This window comes from Chiloscyllium plagiosum, chromosome 22 (assembly GCF_004010195.1).
Source record: "Chiloscyllium plagiosum isolate BGI_BamShark_2017 chromosome 22, ASM401019v2, whole genome shotgun sequence".
Taxonomy (NCBI): Eukaryota; Metazoa; Chordata; class Chondrichthyes; order Orectolobiformes; family Hemiscylliidae; genus Chiloscyllium; species Chiloscyllium plagiosum.
Window position 1 is genome coordinate 56,912,112 of NC_057731.1, and position 13,442 is coordinate 56,925,553.

General features: G+C 40.4%; 1 protein-coding gene across 4 annotated transcripts in view; it reads right to left on the minus strand.

Moving 5' to 3' along the window:
- pdcd4b (programmed cell death 4b) overlaps positions 1-13,442 on the minus strand; it is a 47,919-nt gene that overhangs the window by 18,991 nt on the left and 15,486 nt on the right. For all 4 annotated transcript variants that reach the window (XM_043713096.1, XM_043713097.1, XM_043713098.1 and 1 more), the window contains exon 5: positions 807-1,028. In XM_043713096.1, coding sequence (XP_043569031.1) covers positions 807-1,028 — 222 coding nt within the window. The remainder of the gene's footprint in view (positions 1-806; positions 1,029-13,442) is intronic.

The following is a 13,442-nucleotide window of genomic DNA, read 5'->3' on the forward strand; positions in this document are numbered from 1 at the left end:
TTCCCGCATTTCCAACAGCTCCTTTAGTTGGAAAGCCATATGAAGAAAGAATAGTACAGAAGCTCATTAAATTGTTCATGTATCCAGCCAAACAGCTATCGAGAGAGGACAGGTCACAGAGATCTACCTATATCATTTGAAAAGGGGAGATTCAACTTGAGTAAGACTTTGGACATCACTGACATTATTTTAATTATGGAAATAAATGATGCTGGCACAGGAGTCATAAGATAAAAAGGAAGAAATGGACCATTTGTAAAGCTGAAATCTCCACTGTTTCACAAAGTCATCTTCCTATACAGCAAAGGAGCTTAGTAGATTGACACGCGTTTAAGGGTTTCAATATAATTAAACCCCTGGGATAACCGGAGAAATATTATTCAAATTAATAACATTTTTCATAATGCAAAGAACCACCATTCCACAAGTAGATAATACTTTAAATTTAAAAAACAAACTGCCCAGGGTACATGTGGTTTTACAGATTAAGATAACCTTTCAGTATCAGGACTGGGGTATGGACAATGTGTGTCAGGATCCAATTCAATATTAGTTGCGAATGTCAAAAAGCTTAAGGATGACTGATACAGAGAGTGGAAAAGTACCACCCTGGTGCAATAGGGACTGATGTCAGGGTTCAAGACAAGACACCCTGCTGTGACAGCAAAGGGAGATTTAATCTGTATCCAGATAAGAGTGATTGATGCTGATAGGAGATGGCCACAAATCATTCCATTCCCCAGCACAAATATTCTTCACCTTGAAGGCAACAGAAAACTACCTCATTTGAAAATGTTTGCACTCACCTGAGGTGCTCCAGGAGTATCCAAGGCCAATTCTGGCAAATCCTTCAACAGCGTATCAAAGGATTTTTCCACATCATTTGTGGTGAGTACTTTGCCACACAGATCAGACAGAAGTCTAGAGGTGAGCTCACGATGGCTGGCTTTCCCCTCTAAAGCTAATGATACTGCTAACACTGGCACAGTGCACTTCATTTCCCCAAGATTCAAGTTATTCAGCAGCTCCTGTGTAGCAGCAAATAAAACACAATGAAAACAAAACAGCCTAGAAAAATGTTAAGATTTGAGAAGTGGGAAACTTCAAAATTTCAAAAGCAAGTTCAAACAAATAATCTCAGTGAAGTGGGGAAACGAACTGGTAATGGCAATGCCTCATATAGATGACAAGTTCTTACAGAAAAAGGCATTAAGTAGTCTGTTTTGTTGAACAATAAGACCTGTGCAACCAAATGCTGATTATTGATCTGCTGTTGGCACGATGATTGGGAAGAAAAAAGTTGTTGTATATGCTTGACCCTTCCCTCCAGAATCCAAAAGTACTGTAGAAGAAAGGAATGCATGAGGAGAAAGGAAAGGAAAGATGGGGTTAGGGAGAAGAAGAAAGGTAACTAAGAAGAATAATAAAATTCAAGTATCTAGTCTCTTTCAGTATACCAGTTTTTGCAATGACAAGTAGTTTTGTTAACAACCAGCATGCTGGGCACAAAACCATAGAATTTAATTCAAGTTACCTTACTCAACTATATGAAGATCGATACCTGCTGAAACTGCTCTAACAGCACAATGGTCAAATATGACTGCATAAATACATGAAGGGGTATGTTGAATTCACTTTTGTCTCAAAAATGTGCCTTTTGGTAAAAGCATCTTCATCTCAGACAATATCCAAACTGGCCCATGATTTATTTCTAGTCATATTAAATCTGCCCAAGCATCAGGAAAGGATGCCAAAGAATTTCCACCACAGCAGGATAATCTGACTTGATTGCTGCTTCAAGAGAAGTATTCTCATTAATGCCATAATTTAGAAGGCGCGCAAGGGAACAAATATACAAGTACGCAGTTGAATGTCAACTTCCAAAGAAATCCAACTGAATGTGGCGCAAAGACTCAGATCACAATTGTAGCATCAGCCAGTAATATAACAGATAAAAACCTCACTTCACGACGCAATGCTATTCCCCGAAAAGCAAATCATCTTTGTTGGCCTAGTTATCACCACAGCCTAAACATATTATTTATTTATTTATTATTTCACTGTTGTCAACACCATACTGCTTTATGGGATTTGACTGCTACCCATGTTTTCATAACTCAATTGCTGGCAAACGGCACAAGGTCAGATTGGGACGTCTGATTGGTGCAGATGAGTTTGACTGAAGGGTCTGCTACCGTGCTGTACAACTATGACAGTGGGAATTCAGTTCAGCTCAGCTACATTGTTGATTTGTGTTGTCTTTTAAAAGAACAATAAACAAGATCCATCACAAGTTGAGCTTCAATGATGGATTAAAACTATTCCAGTGCATTAAGTAGCAAAGTGCAGAGATAGCTTATTCACCCATTTCCTATTGCAAGTTCTTACCCAGCTAGACATTAACCAGTTCAGGAATCACCTTCTCCTGGCAGAGGGATTGCAGCCTTTTCCCTGAATGGATTCAATAATTATACTGAGACAGGCATTCTCCTTATTCAATCACTTTAAAACGCTTCGAGAGCAGATTTGTTTCAAACACAGCAAACAGGAACAAGAGTAGGCCAGGCAGCCCTTCAAATATGCTCCACTATTCATTACAATCATGGTTGATCGTCTAACTCAGTAACTTATTCCTGCTTTATCCTCATACCTTCGGATTCCTTTAGCTCCAGGAACTATATCTAACTCCTTCTTGAAAATATTCAATGTTTTGGCCTTGACCACTTTGTAGCAGAGAATTCCACTCACCACTCTCTGGACGAAGAAATTTCTCATTTCAACCTTAAATGGCCTGCTCCATATTTTAAACTTTGACCCCGGCTCTGGACTCCCTTGTCATCTGGAACAGCCTTCCTGCATTTACTGTCTAGTCCTGTTAGAAACTTATAGGGTTCTGTGACATTCTCCCTCATTCTTCTAAACTGCCATAAATATAGTCCTAATCAAACCAGTCTCTCTTCATAAGTCAGTCCTGCCATCCCAGAAACCAATCTGATCAACCTTCATTGCATTCAGTCAACAGACAGAACATGCTTCCTCAGATAAGGAGGCAAAATCTGCACACAATGTCAACAAAGGTTTGCTCTTCAATTGTCCTTCCTGTTTGGTTCAATAACCTCTGAAGATTTTATTTTCTCAAGACCAAAATAGCAGCAGAGACATCTAACAAAAAACACTCTGAACTACAGCCATATTGGGAAAACTTTAATGTTTGTCCTACTCAAAAAGTTTTTAATTTGATAAGGTAGTATAGTCATCCATGCTCTGTGGCTACCATATCTTTACCCCATACCCTACCAAACAACAGCAACTTCTCTAAGTTACTAGTCGGATGCTTGCCGTTAGCAACCATTTCAGGGTCAATAGACAATAGGTGCAGGAGTAGGCCATTCTGCCCTTTGAGCCAGCACCATTCATTATGATCATGGCTAATCATCATCAGTATCCTGTTCCTGCCTTATCCCCATAATCCTTGATTCCACTATCCTTAAGAGCTCTAGCCAACTCTTTCTTGAAAGTATCCAGAGACTGGGCCTCCACTGCCCTCTGGGGCAGAGCATTCCACACACCCACCACTCTCTGGGTGAAGAAGTTTCTCCTCATCTCTGTCCTTATTTTTAAGCTGTGTCCTCTGGTTCGGGACTCACCCATCAGCGAAAACATGCTTCCTGCCTCCAGAGTGTCCAATCCTTTAATAATCTTATACATCTCAATCAGATTCCCTCTCAGTCTTCGAAACTCAAGGGTATACAAGCCCAGTCACTCCAATCTTTCAGCGTAAGATAGCCCCGCCATTCCGGGAATTGACCTCGTGAACCTACACTGCACTCCCTCAATAGCCAGAATGTCTTTTCTCAAATTTGGAGACCAAAACTGCACTCAGTACTCCAGGTGTGGTCTCATCAGGGCCCTGCAGAGCTGCAGAAGAACCTCTTTGCCTCGATACTCAATTCCTCTTGTTATGAAGGCCAGCATGCTATTAGCCTTCTTCACTACCTGCTGCACCTGCATGCTTGCTTTCATTGACTGGTGTACAAGAACACCTAGATCTTGTTGTACTGCCCTTTTACCTAACTTGATTCCATTTAGGTAGTAATCTGCCTTCCCTGTTCTTGCCACCAAAGTGGATAACCACACATTTATCCACATTAAACTGCATCTGACCACTCACCTAGCCTGTCCAGGTCACCCTGGAATCTCCTAACATCCTCCTCACATTTCACCCTGCCACCCAGCTTTGTATCATCAGCAAATTTGCTAATATTACTTTTAATACCATCTATATCATTAATGTATATTGTAAAAAGCTGCGGTCCCAGCACTGATTCCCTCCTGCCATTCCAAAAGGGAGCCGTTTATCACTACTTTGTTTCATGTCAGCCAACCAATTTTCAATCCAAGTCAGTATTTTGCCCCCAATACCATGCGCCCTAAGTTTGCTCACTAACCTCCTATGTGGGACTTTATCAAAGGCTTTCTGAAAGTCCAGGTACACTACATCCACTGGATCTCCCTTTTCCATCTTCAGAGTTACATCCCCAAAAAATTCCAGAAGATTAGTCAAGCATGATTTCCCCTTCATAAATCCTTGCTGACTCTGACCCATCCTGTTATTGCTATCCAGATGTGTCATAATTTCATCCTTTTATAATTGACTCCAGCATATTTCCCACCACTGAGGTCAGACTAACTGGTCTATAATTCCCGGATTTCTCTCTCCCTCCTTTCTTAAGAAGTGGTATAACATTAGCCACCCTCCAATCCGCAGGAACTGATCCTGGATCTATAGAACATTGGAAAATAATCACCAATGCATCCACAATTTCTAGCGCCACCTCCTTCAGTACCCTGGGATGTAGACCATCAGGCCCCGGGGACTTATCAGCCTTCAGACCTAACAGTCTCTCCAACACCAATTCCTGGCAAATATAAATTCCCTTCAGTTCAGGTCCTTCAGCCACTGTTACCTCAGGGAGATTGCTTGTGTCTTCCCCAGTGAACACAGATCTGAAGTACCAATTCAACTCTTCTGCCATTTCTTTGTTCCCCGTAATATATTCACCCGTTTCGGTCTTCAAGGGCCCAATTTTAGTCTTAACCATTTTTTTCCCCTTTCACATACCTAAAAAAGCTTTTACTATCCTCCTTTATATTTTTGGCCAGTTTACCTTCGTACCTCATTTTTTCTCTGTGTATTTCCTTCTTAGTAATCCTCTGTTGTTCTTTAAAAGCTTCCCAGTCCTCCGTTTTCCCACTCATCTTCGCCATGTTATACTTTTTCTCTTTTGACTTTATATGTTTCTTAACTTCCCTCGTCAGCCACGGCCACCCCTGCTTCCTCTTAGGATCTTTCTTCCTTTTTGGAATGAACTGATCCTGCATCTTCTGCATTATACCCAGAAATACCCATGTCATGAACATTTAGGGAGACAATATAATCAATTGTTTTTTTTTCCCCTAAAGTCTATAAATACTTGTTGTGCCTTGGTCTTCAGTTCAAGAGAATTATCTTCATAAAACTATTGTACAAATGTCTTTGTCAAGTTCCTATGGTTTACTTTGTTACCCTTTAGAGACTTATCAAGTATTGTATTATCAGTATACATCCAGATCATTATATCTTTATTCTGTTGAGAGTGTGTAAAAGATAACAAGTATGAAAAGTAGAGGATAACAAAAGTGTCAACACATTTCAAGTTAATTACTTGGCTGTGAAGCATTCAGGAATTTCCAGAAAATGTGAAGTGTACAATAGCAAGTGAAGATACATTTTTTTACTCCAGTAAACAACAGCAGTGTGCATTTGCAACTTGATTTCAATGTAATAAAATGTCCCCTGGCACATTACAGGAGTATCAACAAAACTTAACACTGAGCTACATGAAGAGCGGTCAACACAGATGGCCAAAAGCTTGTTAAAGTAGGCTTTAAGGAGCATCTTAAAAAGGAGGTACAGACACAGAAGGTTTAGGAAGGTAAATCAAGAGCTTGGGGGCTATGATGGCGACTAGGCAATGAAAATCAGGAAGGTACAAAATAAAAAAAGCAGGATTGAAAGAATACAGAATATAGAGCTGGCAGAGGGAGGAGTAAGACAATGGAGAGATGTTAACACGAGGACAACATTTCTAAATTTGAGTAGCTACCAGACTAAATAACTATGTAGGTCAGCAAAGAGGTGACTGTGAATGGGACTAGATGCAAACTCCAACTCATCCAAAGCACTGCCTGTATTGAAGTTTAAAGGGTACAATGTGGCCAAATCTGCCACCTGTCACCAACATTAGGCAAATTCAAACAGCACAGAGTAAGAACAATTACCTGCAAAATACCAATTGATTCTTGGTAAAGGAATCTAGACTTCATTCCAAGATAACTACCAATATTTAATCCCATTCCTCCAAGTTCCAGTTGAAGAAAAAGCATTTAAAGTTTAGAAGCTAAATCATTCTTGTGACCATCCCTTTAGAATTGAACTTCTAAGTGAAGTTTCTTCACACACTAGCAAATGCATATTTTGAATGGTTTATTCTTCAGAAGTGACAAGTTACTTACTAGCTCTACTCCCTCCAAAGAGTACATTAGATTTTGCTTGAGCCAAGACAGGTGAAGAATTTACACTTTTTAAAACTTAGAAAATCTCCAAAGTGGTGATCAACATTTTTTTTTAAATAAAAAGGAGTGGCTTGTACTATAATAGAAGAATTAAACAGTTAGTTACAATATTAGAATTCTATCACTAAATAACTGAAATGCACATTAATTTGTCAATCTCCTCAGTCTTGGGGCATCACTGCAAGAGTTTTTCAGAGCATGGTCCAAGACTCTCATTAATGACTGGAGTCCACTGTTAGATCAGAACTGGAGAGGTTTGCTGATTGCACAAATCACAACTTTTCAAATACTGAAACAGCAAGACCAGTATAACATTCAGGCTTGGGCAAATACATGACACATAACAGTCATGCCACACAAGTGAGAGGAACCGTATTGTTGAAGAGGAGAGTGTGAAATGGACTGGTAAGCTAGAGGAGATACATGTTAGGAAGGAAGATGTGTTGGATATTTTGAACAACTTGAGGATAGACAAGTCCCCCGGGCCTGATGGGATATATCCTAGGATTATGTGGGAAGCAAGAGAGGAAATTGCAATACCGTTGGCAATGACCTTTTCATCTTCTGGTTCCCCTGAAGTGAACGAGAAAATAACTTCAAAAATCAAAAGAACTGTGGATGTTGGAAACAAGAAACAAAAACAGAAATTACTAGAAATACTCAGCAGCTGTGGAGAGAAACCAGAGTTAACATTTTGGATCCACTGACCCTTCTTCAGAATTCAATGAGTTCAATGAGTTCTTAAATACAGCGAGAAGCAAGAACATTCACACTGCACCTGTGGTCATAGAACAGTAACACACCAGGCGAAAAGCGTACTGATGAGATCAAAGGACGAAGCCACCTCAAAACAGCGCATTTGAAATAAATCAGCTGAGGCTGAGGAAATGTTAACAGCTAAATTACAACACTGCTCCAAAGGTGGACCCAACTAAAGTAAAGTTTCAGGTAGATGGCCACTCCTGGATATGGGGGTAGATACAGGTGCCATGTATTCTGGTCAGCATGGATGAGTTGGATCGAAGGGTCTGTATCCATGCTGAATGACTTCATGAATGAACGTTTAGGAAACTCTAATGGGGCATCTTGCCTTTAAGCCTGCAAGACATCAAAGCTAGACTGGCCACTTACATTGGGGAATCCAGGAACTGTGTCACCACAAGGAGGTGCTGGAAGTATTAAAAAAAACAGAAAGGTGGGAAAAGTCCAGAAGACAGAGTAGCAGAAATTCAGCCCATCAAGTCTGCTCCACCATTCAATCATGTTACAACATGGGGTAAACTCCCCTGCTTAATTTAAAACCAGCAACACAGAAAAGATTTATCCCGTGCAGTAATCTGTAAAAATTCGAGTGGTTGTGGAACATGTAAAGTAAAATTAACAACTTTCTTAAAGTATAACAGAGAATAATTAACGAATGACTATTTACAATTACTTTATCTAACCTATATTTTACTTTCCCTTATATAATACTATAAGGGAATACTATAAGTCTGATAAAACTCCCAACTAAGGTTTACAAAACAACACTTCTTATTTAAGGTGAAGGGTGATGTCAGGGGTGGGTTCTTTACCCAGAGAGTGGTGGGGGCATGGAATGCGCTGCCTGTGGGAGTGGCAGAGTCAGAATCATTGGCTAACTTTAAGCGGCAATTGGATAGGTACATGGATGGGTGCTTAAGCTAGGACAAATGTTCGGCACAACATTGTGGGCCGAAGGGCCTGTTCTGTGCTGTATTGTTCTATGTTCTAAGTGTCAGGCAATAACTATCCCCAACAACAGAATCTAAAAATCTGAACATTCATCGGCATTACCTTGCCCGAATTACCTACCGCCAACATCCTGGAGGTTTCAACTGACCAGCAACATTCTTACTGTGGCTACAAGAGCAGATGAAAGGCAAAGAATTCCAAAACGAGCAACTTATTCTCTCAATGCTTGTCCACTATATCCATAGCAATAATGTGACGGGAGCACTTTCCACTTACCTGAATGGGTTCAGCTCCAACAACACAACGTTTGACAGTATTCTAAAAACAGCAGTCTGCTTGATTAGTGCCCCGTCTAACTATTTTCCACATTCACTCTCTTCGCCACAGTTGGATAGTGGGTGCAGTGTGTACAACCTACAAGATGTAATGCACCAACTCACAAAGGTTCCTATGATAGCATCTTCAAATTCCACGACCCCTGCCACTCCAAAAAAACATTAGCAGCAGATATTGCACAAAATAAGGAGTATCGGGATTGAAGGTGACGTAGCGGTTTGGATCAGAAATTGGTTAGCTGAAAGAAGACAGACGGTGGTGGTTGATAGGAAATGTTCATCCTGTTTTGGGGCCACTGCGGTTTGTCATTTTTATAAATGATCTGAAGGTGGGCGTATAAAGATGGGTTAGTAAATTTGCAGATGACACTAAGGTAGGCAGAGTTGTGGATAGTGCTGAAGGATGTTGTGGGTTACAGAGGGACATAGATAATATGCAGAGCTGGGCTGACAAGTGGCAAATGTAGTTTAATGCGGAAAAGTGAGAGGTAGTTTGCTTTGGAAGTGGTAACAGGAAGGTAGAGTACAGGGCTAATGGTGACATTCTTGGCAAGGTAGAAGAAGAGAGAGATCTCTGTGTCCTGGTATATAAATCCCTGGAAGTTGCCACCCAGGTTGATAGTGTTGTTAGGAGAAAGTGAGGTCTGCAGATGCTGGAGATCAGAGCTGAAAATGTGTTGCTGGAAAAGCGCAGGTCAGGCAGCATCCAGGGAACAGGAGAATCGACGTTTTGGGCATTCCTGAAGAAGGGCTTATGCCCGAAACGTCGATTCTCCTGTTCCCTGGATGCTGCCTGACCTGCTGCGCTTTTCCAGCAACACATTTTCAGCTCTGATAGTGTTGTTAAGAAGGCATATGGTGTATAGGCGTTGATTGGTAGGGGGACTGAGTTTCAGAGCAATGAGGTCATTCTTCAGCTGTACAAAACACTGGTCAGGCTGCACCTAGAATTTTGCATACAGTTCTGGTCACCGCATTATAGGAAGGATGTTGCAGCTTTGGAAAGGGTGGAGAGGAGATTTACCAGGATGTTGCCTGGTATGGAAGGAAGTTCTTATGAGGAAAAGCTGAGGAAATGGAGACTGTTTTCAGTGGAGAAAAGAAGGTACAGAGGTGACTTAAATCAAGACATAGATCTTAATTAAAGGGTGGATGGTGAGAGCCTTTTTCCTCATGGTGAAGGCTAACATGAGGGGTCATAGCTTTAAATTGAGGGGTGGTAGATTTAGGACAGATATCAGGGGTAGTTTCCTCACTCAGTAGTACAGGCATGGAACGGCCTACCTGCAACAGTAGTAGACTAGCCGACGTTAAGGGCATTTAAATGGGCATTGGACATACATATGGATAATAATGGAACTGTTTAGGTTAGATGGGCATCAGATTAATTTCACAGGTTGGCAAAAACATCGTGGGCCAAATGGCCTGCACTGCGCTGTGATGTTCTATTTTCCAAATGTGGGAACACCACCTTCTGCCAGTTCCCCTCCAAGCCACACATCATCCTGCCTTGGAAAGGTATCAATGTTCCTTCAATGTCATTAAGTCAAAATCCTGGAACCCTTTATTCGCCTGTATTTAGAATGTACCTACATTAGCGGGTTTTGAGAAGATTTGTAGCTCAGGTTGAGGTTCACTCGCTGAGTTGGAAGGTTCGTTTTCAGATGTTTTGTCACCATACTAGATAATATGTTCAATGAGTCTCTGAATGAAGCACTGGTGGTGTAGCCCACTTTCTCTGTTTGGGTTTCCTAGGGTTGGTGATGCCATTTCCTGTGGTGACATAATTTCCAATGGTGATGTTATTTTGTGTTTTTCTCAGGGGTGGTAAATGGGATCCAAGTCAATGTGTTTGTTAGAGTTCCAGTTGGAATGCCATGCTTCTAGGAATTCTCGTGCGTGTGTCTGTTTGGCTTGTCCTAGGATGGATGTGTTGTCCCAGTCGAAAAGGTGTCCTTCCTCATCTGTATATAAGGATACTACTGATACTACGTTGGACAAAAAGGCAGAGAACTAGCCACAAAACATGATCCACTCTCACTAGTATCCTTATATACAGGTGAGGAAGGATACCACTTCAATTGGAATAACACATCCATCCTAGGACAAGCCAAACAGAGACACATGAGAATTCCTAAAAGCATGGCTCCCAACCGGAACTCTATCAACAAACACATTGACTTGGATCCCATTTTTACTACCCCCTGAGAAAAACCATGAAATGACATCACCATAGGAAATGACGTCACCGACCCTAGGAAACTCAACCAAATAAACAGAAAACAGGCTACACCATCAGTGCTTCATTCAGAGGCTCACTGAAGATGTTACCTAGTATGGTGACAACATCTCTGAAAATGAACCTTCCAGCTCAGCGAGCAAACCTACATGCACAATGTACCTACATATCAAGCTCACCATCACCTTCAAGGTACTACAGAGTTCCCAGTCTCTGATCTACTTTTGAAATAACTGTATATGGCTTGACCAGTTAAGTTTCTGATCAATGGTCACCTCCAGGTTATTGAAGGTGGAAAATTTAGCAACAGTAATGTTACTTAACAGTTAGGAAAGATGATCAAATTCTGTTGGTAGAATTGGTCATTATTTGGCACTTGTGGGATATGAATGCTTCTCACCACCTTCTAGCTCAAGTCTGGATATTGTGCAGGTCTTGCATGCAGGCACAAAGATTTGGAATGAGAGGAGTTGTGAATAATACGGAACATTGCAACTGTCACCACTTTAAGGAAGATCATTGATGATGCAGTTGAAGATGGTTGAGCCAGGACAGTAGGCTGAGGAACTTCCACCAGCAATATCATGAGGCTGAGATGATCGCCTGCACCAACCACAAACAAATTTCTTTCACTCAGACAAGTGAAAGGCTATACATCCTTGGAAAAATCTGACTATTAAAGTAATAGAAATCAAAGTAATTGCTAGCAAATGTAACTAAACTATGTGCATGAATGTGAAGTAAAGACTAAATTATGAGTTAACTTCCAGAAAGTGCTTTTTGCTTTTGTTTTCTGTATAGCATTAGAGTCTTAAGGAACCAGAAAGAACATGCTTTAGACAATCATCATCTATGCAAAATTCAGTATGTCAATGGGATATTGAGTAACAAATAAGCAATAATATGCATTCCAGACATTTCACAGATTAAAGGGAACATTTAGGCTGTAACAGAGTGATAAAGTAGATTAGGATAGTTCTTTGGGAACCAGGGTAGCCCTCAATAAAAATTAGAACCAAACAAAATAGAACAGTACAGCACAGAACAGGCCCTTCAGCCCACGATGTTGTACCGACCATTGATCCAAATGGCTGAATCATTGTTAAAAACACCCTACTCTGCTGTCAAGAGTTTAAGCTATTACTGTAATTTTACTTATTTTTATGCATCTTAATTGTTTAATTTCTCCAAAATCAGTTTAGAAAGCACAAAAGGAGACTAGTCAACCCATTAAGTCTACACTGGCCCTCAATGTTCAATTCACCTATTACCATTCTGCCTTTTCCCCATGACCCCGCACATTCGGATTACCTTTTGAATGTTTGACCCTCCACCAGGGTCTCATGTGGCTCATTCCAAACACTAACCATGTGTTGCATGAAAAATTATTTCACGTCATTTTATTTCTTCCAATTACTTTAAATCTCTGCTGTCTCGCTTAATTTCTTCACAAGTGTGAAGTTTCTCCTTTCTACTCTTTCAAGACCCTACATGACTTTGAATATCTCTCAGAAACTCTCTCAGCTGTTTCACCCTGTTTCAACTTCTCCAATATCATCTTAACTGATTCCTCATTCCTAGAACCATTCTCGGCAATCTCTCGGTAACATCCAAGAATGAATACAAGGCTGATCTCGTATTTTGTACAAGTTCAACATAACCTCCTTGCTCTTGTACTCTATGCACTTATCAAATAGTGCCAAAGATTCATATGCTTTAATAGCTACTCTCTAACTTGTTCTGCCATCTTCAACAACTTATACGTGTACACACCCAGGTCCTTCTGCTCCTGCATCTCATTTAGAATTAAATGTTCTTTATTTTATTTTGTCTTTTCATATCCTTCCACCTAAATGAATCACTTTGCACTTTCGTATTGAACTTCAATTGGCCTTGTCCATACATTTTACCCTCTTGAACTATCCTCCTCAAAAGTTCACAATGCTTCCAAGTTTCACAGTGCACACAAACTTTGAAATTAGGAAAAGCAGAGATTCCAAGTCACCTCTGTTGAACTTCACTACTCGTCTTCCTCTGGTCTGAATAACATCCATTAAACATTCTTCTTTATTTTAATCAATTAATTCTGAATCCATGCTTTTACTGACCTATTTATTCTATGATCTATAACCATAGTAATTTAATTTGGAATCCCAAGTCACGTTATAGCATCTTGTGCAACAAACACTAACAGCATGTGACTGTGAAAGCCTGTCGGCCATAATACCACTTCAAACTTAGAAGTATATCACACAATTGCAATTCAAGGTCAGATCACATGAAATGCATTGAGTCTCCTTGAAATTGTAAGGATTTAAAGACTAAACTCCACAAGTTAGCCATGTCAGCATATGCATGAAATACCTGTAGTGTCATACCCATGAATACATACAGTAGCACATTTTAACTTAGAGCCTTTAGATCATATATACAATTTCAGAAGATGGAAAACCATCTACAAGTGACTAAACCAGTAGTCAAACTTTTTTCCATCTGCAAGCCCCAAGGCAAAAAAGAGTGGCTCACCAACTTGCCTGATC